Genomic DNA, 14833 nt, shown 5'->3' with positions numbered 1-14833 from the left:
TTCTGAAGTAAGCTTCCATTGGAGAAAATCTTCGTACATCCGACTCCCGATGGAGCCGATATGACAGTTCACTACCATGCAGGCTTTGTGTACAGGGCTCTGTCGTGTGCATGACCAAAAATAGGAATGTTTCCATTTACTGACAGCAAGCAGAGATCTTCAAAATGGTAAGATACTGGAACACAAATTATAATAGAAATTAACAAAATTTAACATTAGGATAGTGAACTCATATAAGAAGAAAATACTGACATGAATACACAGCCATATGCAGGCAAAACCATCCATATGTTGTGTCTCAGGATCAGTATGACATAAGAAATGCAATAAATTTGTTTTCACGTGGGTGATTTCACGAAAACCTTGCCAAAAACCCTAATATAACCGTGACGTGTGAATACACCCCAAGAGAGACTTATCAATACTGATACAAAGTAAAAGTTCAACAGTTGCCCATAGCAACCAATCAGATTCCAGCTCTCATTTTTTAGAGGGCCCTTTGAAAATGAAAGAAGCAATCTGATTGGTTGCTATTGGCAACTGCTCTACTCCCTTATCTTTTTACATACATTTATTCTATAGGTAAATGATATTTAAAGCTGTACACACGCTTTAATGTTTCCTTCTCTCAGAGGTGTTGTACAGTCACATCCTTGTACTTTTGCTTTAGCCTCCGGTGTATTCGATATATTTCCATAAATATTGTCTCACCCCCAGAGGGGATCCCTGCCCTTTCACATGTACTTGCTGTCCCATACATATAAACCTCTCAGACGTTTGATGTCTCGGCCCTGTGTGTCATGTTCCTTCGTACTTCTGTCTGGGAGATTTCTGAAGTTAGGTTTTATTTATCGATTCCCTGCCCTGTCTGGAAATGACGCTGCTATAGACCTATAAAACGACTGGATACTCAGAATGGCTTAAGACGGCCTACGACCTGAGATAAATCACAGCCAAAACAAATTATTCAGACTTCACCTGATGTTTTTGTCAAGCTTGTTCGTCCCTCATTAAATGACGGATATATTTGTCATGCCAAGTTAGATTTTTTTCTGCCATTACTCACTAATAAGGCATCAGACGCTATAATGGAGCATGATATCGTGACTTGCTGTCCTGCTCTCCGGGAGCTATTTATTTTTTATTGAAGTGGTATTCCCAGATTTGATATTTAAGGCTGGATTCACACGAGCATGTTCGGTCCGTAAAGGGCGGAACGTATTTCGGACGCAAGTCCCGGACCGAACACACTGCAGGGAGCCGGGCTCCTAGCATCTAGGAGCCCGGCTCCCTGCACTGTGTTCGGTCCGGGACTTGCGGCCGAAATACGTTCCGTCCTTTACGGACCGAACATGCTCGTGTGAATCCAGCCTTACCCTTATCGACAGGACAGGGGATAAGTGTCTGATTGCAGGGGGCAGCAACACTCACTAGACCCCCGGGACATGGCTCGGACTGGCCCACCAGAGAACCACCTGGGGATCCTCCGGTGGGCCCAGGCTCTAACACAATAATGGGCCTTAAATGTCCAGTAGAAGACAACCCCATTTGGGCCAATCACTTGCCACTAGGGTCTATTTCTTATGGAACGATTCACAAATGACCTAAGAGACCTTATTGATTATATGTCCTGTGTGTACAATAATAATAACAAGGACTATGATGAAATTAATAGTGCTCATGTACATGTTCTAGATAGATGGAGGGTGGGCCCTCAGAATCATCTCCTCTGGTGGGCCCAAGGAACCCCAGTCCGACGCTGCCCGGGACCCCTGTTCGAGGGGTGAAGTGAGGAGAAACTTGAATAAAATGGTGGTGGAGCATTAGCCCTGCGACTCCATTCAATGTCTATGACCAGACAGAAAAAGCAGAGCGTTGTAATCGGCTGTCTCCAACAGTCCCATAGGCTTTGAATATAGCGGTCTGCGCCACAGCTCCATTCAAAGTTCGATCACTAGGTTCTAACATAAGATGCTCCTGAATTGTTAATTTTATTGGGAATGCAAGTATTTACCCAGACAGACACGTCAGCGGAGATAACACATTTAATATGCACACCTTTGAAAAGCAAATTTTTTGTAAAAAAAATAAATAAACTTGTCAGTCAGTGTGATTACTGCAACTTTCTAAAGTTTTTATTAAAAATTATTTTTACTTTTTGAGATACAGCTGCTCTATATTCTCTATACACAGCAGCTGTATCTTTCGCTAAATCTTGATCCCGTCAGGTCTGCGGGACTGATGGATTCAGTGACAGCGGGTCCTGCGTGTTGATCTACCTGGAATTTTTCACATCTAAATTCATAATTTAGATGTGATAGATTACATGTGGATCCTGCATGTCTGACTGGCTAACACTGGACCCGTCAGGTCCGCAGGACTGACAAATTCCGGTTACAGCGAAAGATACAGCTGACCATTTTCAAGATCTCTGCTTGATGCAAGTGAATGAAAATATTCTTGTTTATATCCAGAGGCTGAAAACAGGTAAAGACCTAAGGGTATGTTCACACGACAGCGTCCGTAACGGCTGAAATTACGGGGATGTTTTCAGGAGAAAACATCCCCGTAATTTCAGCCGTAACGGCATGTGCAGGCGCTTGAACGCCGCGTCCATTACGGACGTAATTGGCGCTGCTTTTCATTGGAGTCAATGAATAACGGCTCCAATTACGCCCCAAGAAGTGACAGGTCACTTCTTTGACGCGGGCGTCTATTTACGCGCCGTCATTTGACAGCGGCGCGTAAATATACGCCTCGTGTGAACAGACAAACGTCAGCCCATTGCTTTCAATGGGCACATGTTTGTCAACGCTTTCAAGACGCAGTTTTCTGACGTAATTCGGGGCAAAAACGCCCGAATTACGTCCGTAATTAGTGTGTGTGAACATACCCTAATACTTCTCACATTTGAGTGTTTGCTACAATTGTATGCAGCCTAGACAATCCTCTGTGGTATGGACTCAAGGCTGATCTCTTGACTTCACTGATACATTGCAGCAATTTCTCAGCTGGGATAAGTATATTTTCTGAATGGGCTTCTAGCCTCTAGGTTTAGAAAAATAAATGTTGCTACAATAAAATATTATAAGAAGTTTAACATATACTGTTTTATATTTATCACCCCCCCCCTCCAGGAAATAACCCGCAAATTGAAGCAAATGAGGGAGCTGCAATGTTTGTCAACGCAATGTTATGAACAGCTGGAGAGGAATCGCCCTTCTATTAGGTCCCAGTGGCATCAAACATCACAGCACATAATCTACCCATTTCCAACACCCCCACCCCCTCCATACCGTTCTCCCCAGGCAATTTGTTTTTCTTCGTTCTGTCTGCTCAGGAAGTGTTGACTAATTTTATCTGAATTATTGATTTGCTTCCCTCCTGGACCACTTAGCACTGGCTGTTCTCTCTAAAGGTTGCAGGATGTGTCAGCTTTCATTGCTGCAACAAAAACGTATATACTCGCTCTTATATAGATTATACAATAGCGTATCTTTATATCTATCTCCTATCGATCATTTGAATTGAAAAATTTATATAGTTGGGCAGATTTACCAATACCGTCATTAAAGGGGTTGTACCAAGATAAACATTAATCTCCTATCCAGGTGATAAATGTATGATTGCTTGGGGCCCCACCGATCAGTAGATTGGGGGTCCCGAGTCCCTGTTCCTTCTCACCGCACCACTGGAGAATGTTGAAAAGAGTGGCGGTTGAGCATGCGCCGTGCCGAACCTTTCAGCAATCGTCTGTTTCCGTCATAGACAATGAATGGGGCGGCAGGGAGGATGCTTGACCACTGCTCCATTCAAGCTCCGCCTCTCTGTGGGGGGTGCAGTGAGGAGGAACAGGCGTCTCGTTCTATTAATTGATGGGGCCCTCAATGATCAGACATTTATCAGCTCTCCTGTGTATAGGTAATAAATGGCGATCCTGGGACAACCCCTTTAACGCCGATTTCAGAGTAGTACGGCATAAACTCCGTCTATAATGACCAGAACTAACAGCACCATATGGATCTATGATGCAATTAGGTTATAATACCATACGGCCACCGTAATGCAGGCATATTTTAGCATCCATATACTGGTCGCAGCCATACTATCAATATGGCGATCTAAGGGCTAGTTCACACAGTGGATTTTGTGTGGCGGATCCCAACATGAAACTATTCCTACATCAATGGGATGTTCGGTTGGAATCCGCCGGAAGATCGAGCAGGACGCTTCTTTTTCCCGCTATCTGAAATATTTCGCTAGCGGGAAAAAGCAGCAGCTTACTTCTATTGAAATGAATGAGGTCGAAGTTTGAGGCAGAATCCACCTGCAAAATTCCGCCATGTGAACATGCCCTAAGTTTGGTTAAGTAGAATGGTTGGGGGGGTCAAGGTGTTGCAGCTGAAACCCACCGATTTCGGCCTGCGATCTGTTACTTTGGTTGCCTACTGTATTCTAACAGCCGATGTCAGGGGCAAAGAAGGATCGGGCACGTTTGCTGAGAGAAAGAGGCTGCTGTCAGACACTTGTTCATGAAACATGGCAGAATGAGCGTGTTTATCAGACACGATAGCGGTTACCACAGTTGTATTGCAGTTTTTCCTCAACGACTTGGACTTGACAGTTATCACCCTTGTACGTCAGTTTTTCACCTGATACTCTGATAAATATGCTTCAGTGTATACGCCATGGAAAGTTATATGTAGATTATCCTTATATCAGGCCTTGCACAATTGGAATGTAAACAATGCAGCATTCGTAGTGTTACTGGGACGTACTTCACCAGAGGAATGTAGTATGAAGAGCGTCATGAATCACTCGAGCCCATAAATAAATTACACAAGAAGGTTGGACCTAGGGAATGCGGTTCTTCTCGGAGCATAGTTGAAGTGTTTATTTTGGGGTTCGGACACCTATTTGCTCGAACTCGTCACTAGAGATAAACCAAAAAATTAAAATTCCTCCTCCAGCAATAGTATATTATATGGCACCCATTCCAATAAAGGGTGACTATGAAATACATGTCCAGGCCTACTCCACCAGAGCGGAGCAGTTTATTTATTAGCAGCTCTCCGCTACGTTAATAGGTGTGCCGAGTAGGGGATGCCCCACTATATCACTTTATATGCGCCTCAAGATAGATCTATTGCCAAAAGGGCGGTCGCCAGACTAACCCTTCCCAGTATCCTAGAACCAGCGCATATAAATTTCACACATAGTAAGTGGAAGATGGGGAGTTTGTCGGCATTGCCCAAGAATTCCGAAGTTGATGAGAAGTAAAATTTAACAAAGTTAAAGCTTTATTTTGGTGTAAAATCACAACACATTTCCATATGGGATTATGAGATCCACTTTCTCAGATAAGTAAATTATAAGGCTGGGTTCACACGACCTATTTTCAGACGTAATGGAGGCGTTTTACGCCTCGAATTACGTCTGAAAAAACGGCTCCAATACGTCGGCAAACATCTGCCCATTACTTTCAATGGGCTTTACGATGTACTGTGCCGACGACCTGTCATTTTACGCGCCGCTGTCAAAAGACGGCTCGTAAAATTACAGCCTCGTCAAAAGTGCAGGACACTTCTTGGGACGTTTTTGGAGCAGTTTTCTCAGACTCCAATGAAAACCGCTCCAAAAACGGCCGCAAAAAACGTGAGTTGCTCAAAAAACATCTGAAAATCAGGGGCTGTTTTCCCTTGAAAACAGCTCTGTATTTTATGACGTTTTTGACTCTGCGTGTGAACATACCCTTAGTGTACTTACTAGAGGAAGGGGCTAGACAATCCTTATAACACGTGATTTTACAAAATAGAGCTTTAACTTACATAGTCTTCAGACTTCTTGGGGAGTTTTTGTCAGTACGGCTCATCTTTCACCCACTTTATATAAAACCCAATAGGGCATATGGAAAGGGGTAAATCAGACATGCCATACAAGTTTAATAGGGAATCCTTTTTTCACACGTGGCAGATTAGCTTAAAAAATTTCTGCGACTAAAAAATTCATTACATTCATCTGAATTGGTCGTTTCTGCAGCATGCACATGGATTTCTGCAAGCCCCATTCAGATGAATGGAACAGTTGCAGAAATTTCTACCATGTGTGAATTCAGCCTCATTGCCCATTGAAGTGAATGAGAGAAGATAGAAACAGCAAAATACTTATCTCCTCATTGCCTATGCAGTTCCCTACCCCCAAACTGCAACGTGACCCTAATGGATCATAAACTGTTCGGCTCTCGTGTTATCTTTAGCTTCCTGTAGGGCAGTCGTCTCTCCAGCTGTTGTAAGACTACAACTCCCAGCATCTCCTTCAGGAGCAACAATAGCTATCAGAGTATCTCTTCCATGAACAGACCATTGTGCACGGTATTATAATTCTTTAGCAACAAAGCAACGAAAATACACATTGTAAAAAAAAGTTTTATTAAAAGAAAATAGTTACAATTGAACACTTAAATAAAATTGACGAAAATTCTGAAATCCAGAATGTAACAAAAAAAGGTTTTATATTTTTTATAAATACCGTTCATATTCCAAAGGAAACAAAGAAGTCTCTTTATAAATAAAATCAGTCACCCCGAAAAAGTCAAATGAGGCCTGAGTTACATAGATTAAATAAAATAAATTAGGACATGACCAGTGAACACTGAGGTACTGTACGTACCCAATATAAACCTCTAGACGCAAATGCTGCCATAAGGCCTAGTTCATTTTTGTTCAGTGTGGGAATGATTAGGCTTGGTGTAAAGATTTAAGACACAAGAAACCCACGGGATCTAATATATATATAAAAAAATTCTCACGTATCTTAAGCGTGCTAGATGGGTATGCAAGTCTGCACTAGAAAGTGTAGCAAGCTCTCTATAGAGCAAGTCACAATTTTTTAATTTTTGGAGGTCCGACAACTGTAAACTCATCTCCGCCTCATGGGACGAGAATCGACAGAAAATTATAAAGCAGCAGCAATACAGATCCCTCTTTATATCGCCTCCCGTTGCAAACGACCTGATTGGCCCAAGGTTCATAGGTGGGATATTAAGAGGGACTACAATGCAAGACTTACATACCCTACTGGCTACCACTTTATATGGAGTATTATACATTAACTACGCCATACAGGGGAGGGGGGCAATCTATGAACATATTCAAATATTTGATATGCTTAACAAACATGTGACCCTTAAAGGGCGATTTATCCAGGCACATCCATTCTTACAATTCAGCTTTGAATTTCAATACAGTACAAGATTCTGTACCAAGATGGAGTATTTATAATCCCGGACTAGAAGAAAACAAAAAAATATATATATATATATAAAAAAATATATATATAAAAAAAAAAAAAAAAATCCAGATAATAAAAAAATAATGTAAAAATATTCAGTGACATGGATTTATTTGAAAAATAAATAAAATGTAAGGCTCTGAAATATATTTAAAACCCCCCCAAAAAAAATCTTTGTGGCAAACAATTTTTTTTGAATTATGAGGTCACTGTGAACCAGCTAGGCAGTGATGTCACCAGCTTTGCAGGAGACGAATAAATATAGTCCCGATAAGTCTTTAACTTGTTTCTTGGCGACTACAGGTATGACAAGTAGTCCCAGAAGCTCAACTAGTAATACCAGTATCACAGACTAGTTTTCCCTGAGGAACCCTTTCAGTTAACCCTCTCACTACCATGTCATGGTGCCGGTCCCCTTTTAGAGCAGCAAGGGGGTTATTTGCTCTATAATAATAAAAAAAAATTATATATAACTACAGGACATGCCATTCAAACAGGGTTTTTTTGTTTGTTTTTTTAAAGACAAGTCCTGGCCCCTCCTTAACTTTAGAAAAAAATAAAAATTTAAATAAAATACGCAGGGCACTTGGCTTACATGCAGCCAAAATGGCATTCACCCCCTACAAGGTGTAGGTAATTAACACTCCGCTGCCTAACCCAATTCTGGCTGAGTTTTCAAGACCACCACTTTGACCTCTATACTTGGCTGTTAAAGATGGAAGCCACAACAGGAATCGGTCTAGGTTTTATAGCCAAGAAAGCCGAGGATGGCTGATGAGCCCTCTCCGATATCAACTATTGCTTGGTCCATGTATAAAACATGTCGATACCAGATAACTGGTTCCAGTTTAGATATCCTAAGTGGATGCACACTCAAAATATACAGATTTAAGAAGATGTTAAGTGTAAACTGCAGCTAAACAACCCCAATACAGCGGATAACTAGAGAAGCAAGATGCAGTATGGTCTTGCTAGAGAAACCCCCGCACAACGACATCCAGGGCTACCCGCCCCCACCCACTGCGCTTGCTCCCATCACTCCCATCAAGTCTATTGGGAAAGTGAGAGGTTTCTGGAATAAGTCCACAGTCTGAGGTCACCACATTTTTCTAGGTACAAAAAGAAAAAAGAAAGCCCCTTCTTAAGACCCCCAACGAGGTATGTGACACTCTGGTCGGACAGCTCCTTCCATCCCACCGGGAATCCAAGCTTGTAGACTGGACACACAAGCCCACGCCAGCCCATTCCCAACCGGGACTGCGACAGATCCTTCCCGTCTCGCTCATCGAGCGTCTCTGTATGAAATTAGAGGCTCTCCTGACTTGTGCTGGTTGCCTCTTGGTCCACTTTCCTAGACACTTTGTCCTTTTGGTCTAGAAGATTCTCCTGGGACATCCAGGAATGGGACAGAATCTGTTCAAGGGTCGGTCTGTCGGAGGGTCTCTTGGACAAACACCACTCGATCAAATGCTGACAATCTACAGAAGAGAAGGAAAGACAAATTTAATATCTGGCAAAAAATAAAATTACGACCGCCCGCCCCCCCCCCCCCTACTGGATACTTGCGACATTAAATAATCCACATTAACCCGTGAACAGCAAACTGTAGTACTCTCCATTTTTAATCGGTTAGGCGACATTATTTATCCCGTTATTGACTATCCAGGACAACGTAATGACCTCCCCCACCCAACCCGCTCTGGTCAGATGCATGGTTCATTATGAGTGCATGGAGGAGGAGATCGGAGCAATGAAGGTATTTTAGGACTATTCTTACCTCTAGACACCCTGCAACGATACTGGATCTTTCCCTTGAGAATTTCATCATCGTGTTCGAAGGGGATGTCGCCGCAGACCATATCGTATAGCAAGATGCCAAGGGACCAGACTGTGGCAGAACGTCCGTGGTACCTGTGGAACCGGATCCACTCTGGTGGACTATAGACGCGTGTACCTATACGAGACACATAAGAAAAAAATAATGACTTAAAGTGCAAACCAAGGACATTTGTAGGAACGTTATTTTTTTTCTCTTTTCTTTAGATCATGAGATCTTAATAGCAACTTACCGTCAAAGTCTGTGTAAACAGCATCCCGTAGCAAGGCGCCGGAGCCGAAATCTATCAGCTTCAGTTCAGCTGTCCGGAGGTCTACAAGAATATTCTCGTCCTTGATATCTCGGTGAACCACGTCGCAGGCATGGCAGTGCCGTACAGCTTCCACCACCTGACGGAAGAAGTTGGCCGCGAGTTCTTCACCGAGGGCTCCTCGTTCCGTGATAAAGTCAAACAGATCCTGCACGGGTTCCGGCCGTTCCATGATTATTATAAAGCCATCCGGCCTCTCGTACCAGTCCAGGAGACGAATCACGCCTCGGCAGCTGGTGGACACTTTCTTCAGAAGGTAGATCTCCAAAGGAACAGAGGTACCATTCTGTAACATGAAGGCGACCATGAATACAATAGTCCAGGTCATTGGCTTTCAACCTATACATTATGATGGCGTTTTATACTGGACTTACCATGTGCTTTAATTCTCCAATCCTGTCTCTGGACACATGTTTGATCGCAACCTGTAATGGAAAACATGACCTTTAAACATACATTCAATGCTAATAACCTTTACAATAGTATCAGCTCATCTTAAAGGAACACTACACCTAAATACTAATCTTCTCTACATTGGAACACACTATTGTTCCCTGTTATCAGGCAGATTGTAGCGATCTTGATATTATCTCATATCTCCAGTGCTAAGAATGGCTGTAGACTTTCAAATCCACAGGCGAGCGATATTACCAGGTTAGCACTTTGGGCGGGGGGCGGGGGGGTCCTATTCTAGAATATGCCAACGTCTGTTCTATCAATCTAATACAAGTTTGGTTTTATCGCAGAGCCTAAAGAGTTAACTGTACATCATTAAGGAACACCATGCAATTAAATGAAACTTACAGGTAACTTGTCTGAAAGTCTGACTCCGGAATAGACTGTGCCAAAGCCGCCGGTGCCAATGACAGGGCCCACCTGGTAGCAGTTCTCGAATGGTTCTTTTACTGTGGATAGAAGGAGGAGAGACGTTAGTTGATAATTCACAGCACACGACTGATAAGATGTTCAGGGAAGAAAATAGCGGCGATTATATTAAGGGATTGTACAGTGATTAGATTCATGTCTCTGCAGAGGCGGCGAGCGTGAGGTCTGCACAGACCCCCATCATCTCTTCTGAGATCACCATAACAGGAGTGTTAGTCATCGCTGGATGTAAATGTACACAGCAGGTGAGTCACGATTCAGGAGGCGATGTGTCCGCCAGCTCCTAGAAAGCAGCAGAATCTGGGAGACTCCCTGCGGATAAGGCAATCCCTCCCACCCCCATACATTTCCAAGCATAGCTCTGCGGGTATCCCAGGGAAACCCCTCCCTCAGGAGGAGACCACCCCACACGCTCCATGCAGCACCAGCTCATCTGCAAAGCACCCCCACCCCTGGGCAGATCAATCGATGCAGCCTCTCGCTGCAGGTACCACATCTAATCTAAGCGCAGAGCAGCACATAGAGGAAGATAGCCATCACCTACCCCCAGATCAATGATCGCCACTCTCATATCAGCATTGTACAGAGCTCAATCTAATCAGACCACAAGCGTAACCATGTGGGGGGCATTCTACAGCCAAAGTAACCCATGTGGGGGCAACGCAGACTGATTATAGGATCACTCAAGCAAAGCACATGAAATAATACAAACCAAACTGATCTAATTATATATATATATATAGAATTTATTTTTAATCACTCATTCAATGGCAACTGATCCATTCCCAATACAGAGCATCAGATATACAGCTGCAATACTCCTATAGACCACCAAGATGTAATACAGACCCTATAATCTACAGCATGCAAAAGGACCAATACAAAACCGCTACATTATACACACCCAAGAATAAACATTGTAACAAAACGCACGTGCAAAGAAATAAATATCAATAAAAAATATCAATAGGCATACAGATGTAGCAGAGCTGAGGTTGTCATGCTTCTGCCAAGACTGCAGGTAGCATGATCACGTTGCTGGTAGGATTCCATCAATTCAGCTCTGCTACATCTACTATGGTTCAATCTAATCAGCAATGCATCACCCCGCTATAGAGATCGCCTCCTCCGTATACCTGGTGTTATGTTCTCCTGCTCATCATCCACAGAGCAGGAGGCAGTGGACGTAGAATTAAGCACATTGCCGGCAGCCGTGGGCTTCCTATAGTAACACTGTAGAGGAGCCATATGATGATGCTCCATGAAGAGTCCCTGCGTAGCAAGCAGCATGATGAGTATTCTCCCCCCGTATACCACGCTTCCAGCCGGCCGGTAGAACAAGGAGCTCCACGTGTGGCCAGTGCGCTTACAATATTGTATATTATTCCCAAGGTGTAAAAACTGACCAATCAGCGCCCGGGGAGGCGCGAGACTGACCAATGACTACGCGTCCCGGGAGTTCTATTCCCGCGTTTGAGAAGGGTGGGCAACCAATCAGAGCGCAGATCGGACAAAGCTTTTGAATGCAAACGAGGAGGGGCGTGGTTTTCGGGTGACTACAAATGCATGCGCTCGTCCCCTCCCCCTAATCCAGAACCGCCAGATTCTAAACAATGTGTACGGGACTGGGAAGAGGCGGCATTTTCCAGCACAATTATCATGTGAAGCGGTCGCTACTGTTGTGTAAGAGGCGTTTATCTCAGTTTACTAAACAATGGGCTGTAATGAGGATGGCTGCGGGGCACTTTTTGTTTCTACAAAGCCTCTTATGAAAACGTCTCCCTCCCCTCCCCACATTCCTATAGGATGAGCGTGTGGCTTGGTTATGGCGCCAAAATCTGAGATCATATGAGGTAACTCACGCCACACAGGGGTCTGCAAGGCTGGGTGGTCTCTAGCAACCTGCATCCACAATGGGCTAACCTCCCCCCACAAGCTGTTGCAGGACTACTACTCCTAGCTTCACATACAGTACATGTGTATTATAAAATATAGGTTGGAAAACTACAACTCCCAGCATACCCCATTCTGCCAATAAATACATCATCAATGTATGCAGACTTCTGATATGATTGCAGCTAGGCCCCAATAGCTGATGGGAGTTGTAGTTTCTCCTGTTGTAACTGCTAAATTTACAACCTGCCTCTATATTGGTGGTGAGTAACTACCCTGGGAAGGGGGATAATATTTCAAAGGCGCTTCAAGATGAATTGCTGCCATGACCGGGGCCTATCGGTTACCGATTTAGTGCGTAAAACGTATCCCTGTCGCATTTGTTAGTGACCATCACTTAAAGGGACGGTACAAAATCAAGTCTGTCCCTATACAGGATAAAAATATTATTAAATTGTAACTTTTTTTTCCCGCTTGTATGAATTCTGTTTGTTCGTGACGTAATCTACCTATATCACACGTGTTTATTTGTGTTCCAATATATAGATCACTTAAAGGATTTCGTCTACATTCCGCCCTGTATCTAATTTTAGAAAGAATTCACAACTCCAGCATCATCGAAACCCTCTCGGTGAACACCCAGTATTGAAGAACCCAATTAAAAGGTATGCAAATATGCTAATTATTATTAGGCGCGACATGCCTGTGAGTGTCACATAATAAGCATTCTTATAATAGCCTGGTGTGATATCACGCGTGGCCACTAGGGGTCACCCATGAGCTCACTGTTGACATTTTCCTTGCCAGATATGTCAGTGGGATTCTGTTAACCTCGCCGATGCCCTGTAATACCGCCCAATCCCCTTTTGCGCACTTAAAAATACCGGTTAGATCTTTCACCTATATTTCCCTTGGCATGCCGGCAATTCCACCATAACGGCAGATTATTCCCTATTTCATAACCGCCCTCTGTAATTTTCTGCCGACATGATGCACTTGAGAAGTCATGTTTTTTTTTTTTTTTTTAAAATAACATCCTTCTATAAACCCGTGTAAATGTCACCGCGTGTCACCATCCTCCATCCAACACACCGAAAACACAACACCAAGCCAACCGAATCACCGAATAATACCTATCAGCGGGGGAAGGGTTTCTCTCCTACGCAGATAGGGGGTTTGTTTACATTGGTTTTACTCTTATGTAATCTTGCATCTTCAAAGGATGGTGTAAATAGCGAATCCCAGTGGGGAACGTGCTGGTTCAATGATCTGCCATGTTGATTTTTCATATGCAAATATTAGATTTTCCAATTTTGCCCAAATCGCCTAATAATGGGTTAATACATGCCGCCTGCTATAAATAGATGTTCACCGGTCTTGTGATGTTAAAGGCAGGAGGTCCTCGTCGTTCATGACGGCGTGATATTATAATAATCTATATATTGGCGCCGTCCTGCAGCTTTGATTGCAAGCTCCAGAGTTTAGTAGATGCAATGATGAGTATTGGGATAACACCAGATGCAAATACGACACGTCATCCATCTTATCTGCGTGTTTTAATGTTACCCCCCCCCCAGCCCCCATGTATTCAGTCTTATGTATATATAGTAGTATTAAATGCTTTGGAATAGCCATGGCCCTGTAGACATTATGGAATATGACGGCGTTCTAATATCATATCGCACAGATGGCGTGGTTCCCTTTGCACAGATAGGCTTCCCCGGTGGTTACCTAACATCCCCCCACCTCTCTCTGTACACATCTCATAGATGATCCGCCGCTTCTGTGGCGGATCACATGATATTCCGGTTATAATATTCTTTGGAGCTGTCAAAATCTGTTCTGTACAATTACCCCCTCAGTGCATATGATGCGGAAACCTTGTGCTATGAATCACACTCATTCATTAATATTTATAACCTATCAAGACCTCTTGTGTGTATATATATATTTGCAAACATTGAAAAAAAAATTAAGTAAAATGTTTCATTCTCATGTCACAGATCCATCTGCATCGGCCACTGATACATTGTTGCAAAATGTTACTCACCAGCTGGAAGATCATCTTTGGGGAATACGGAATTCAGGAGGTAATTGTGGATTTTCTGAGTATAAATGACTTGTACCGATGACATGTTGGCAGTATCGGCAGGGCACGATCTGGTGGAAGGGTTGACGGTCTTGCCGTAATATTTTCTCGCCGCCTTCCCTGCGAACACTTACAAGTCCGGTCGTCGCTAGTATAAGTCCAAGGAATGATCAGTCCTCTAAGATAGCAGCGTTCACATTGACTGAGGCTCAAGGACTCTGCAACATGACACTGCTGACAGCGAGGTAGGGGGAGGGTCTGGGGGAGGGTAACGTTACACGCCTACCCTCCCATCAGTGACTAAGTATGGAGCCGCATGCTTCTATACAACTACAGCATTCTTTTTTTTATTTGAAACCGCTTATTGTTCCAGCTGCCGGGGCGCCTGGGCGCTAACCGCTATGCCAGTCAGTGTGTTTTTATGTTTTTGTTTTTTTTTTTGTTTTTTTTTGCTCGTGAACGTTACGTTTATTACATTGGGTCTTTTAGATGATAAAATAGAACCGGCCATGGATATTACATGAAGTTC

General features: G+C 43.4%; 1 protein-coding gene across 2 annotated transcripts; it reads right to left on the bottom strand.

Moving 5' to 3' along the window:
* Positions 1-6407: 6407 nt before the first annotated feature.
* LOC142656807 (serine/threonine-protein kinase pim-3-like) lies at positions 6408-14535 on the bottom strand. 2 transcript variants are annotated; one of them, XM_075831726.1, is made up of 6 exons: positions 14266-14535; positions 10242-10342; positions 9812-9862; positions 9360-9723; positions 9068-9244; positions 6408-8768 (listed from the first exon to the last, which is right to left on the bottom strand). In XM_075831726.1, exons 1-6 carry the CDS (start codon positions 14348-14350, stop codon positions 8596-8598), a joined length of 951 nt encoding a protein of 316 aa, XP_075687841.1. In that variant the 5' UTR covers positions 14351-14535; the 3' UTR covers positions 6408-8595. The 2 variants fall into 2 exon arrangements, with proteins under 2 accessions (XP_075687841.1, XP_075687840.1); XM_075831725.1 differs by lacking the exon at positions 14266-14535 and adding an exon at positions 11459-11734.
* Positions 14536-14833: the final 298 nt, after the last annotated feature.

Source organism: Rhinoderma darwinii, chromosome 7 (assembly GCF_050947455.1).
Source record: "Rhinoderma darwinii isolate aRhiDar2 chromosome 7, aRhiDar2.hap1, whole genome shotgun sequence".
Taxonomy (NCBI): Eukaryota; Metazoa; Chordata; class Amphibia; order Anura; family Rhinodermatidae; genus Rhinoderma; species Rhinoderma darwinii.
This window is presented reverse-complemented; position numbering and strand designations above follow the sequence as displayed.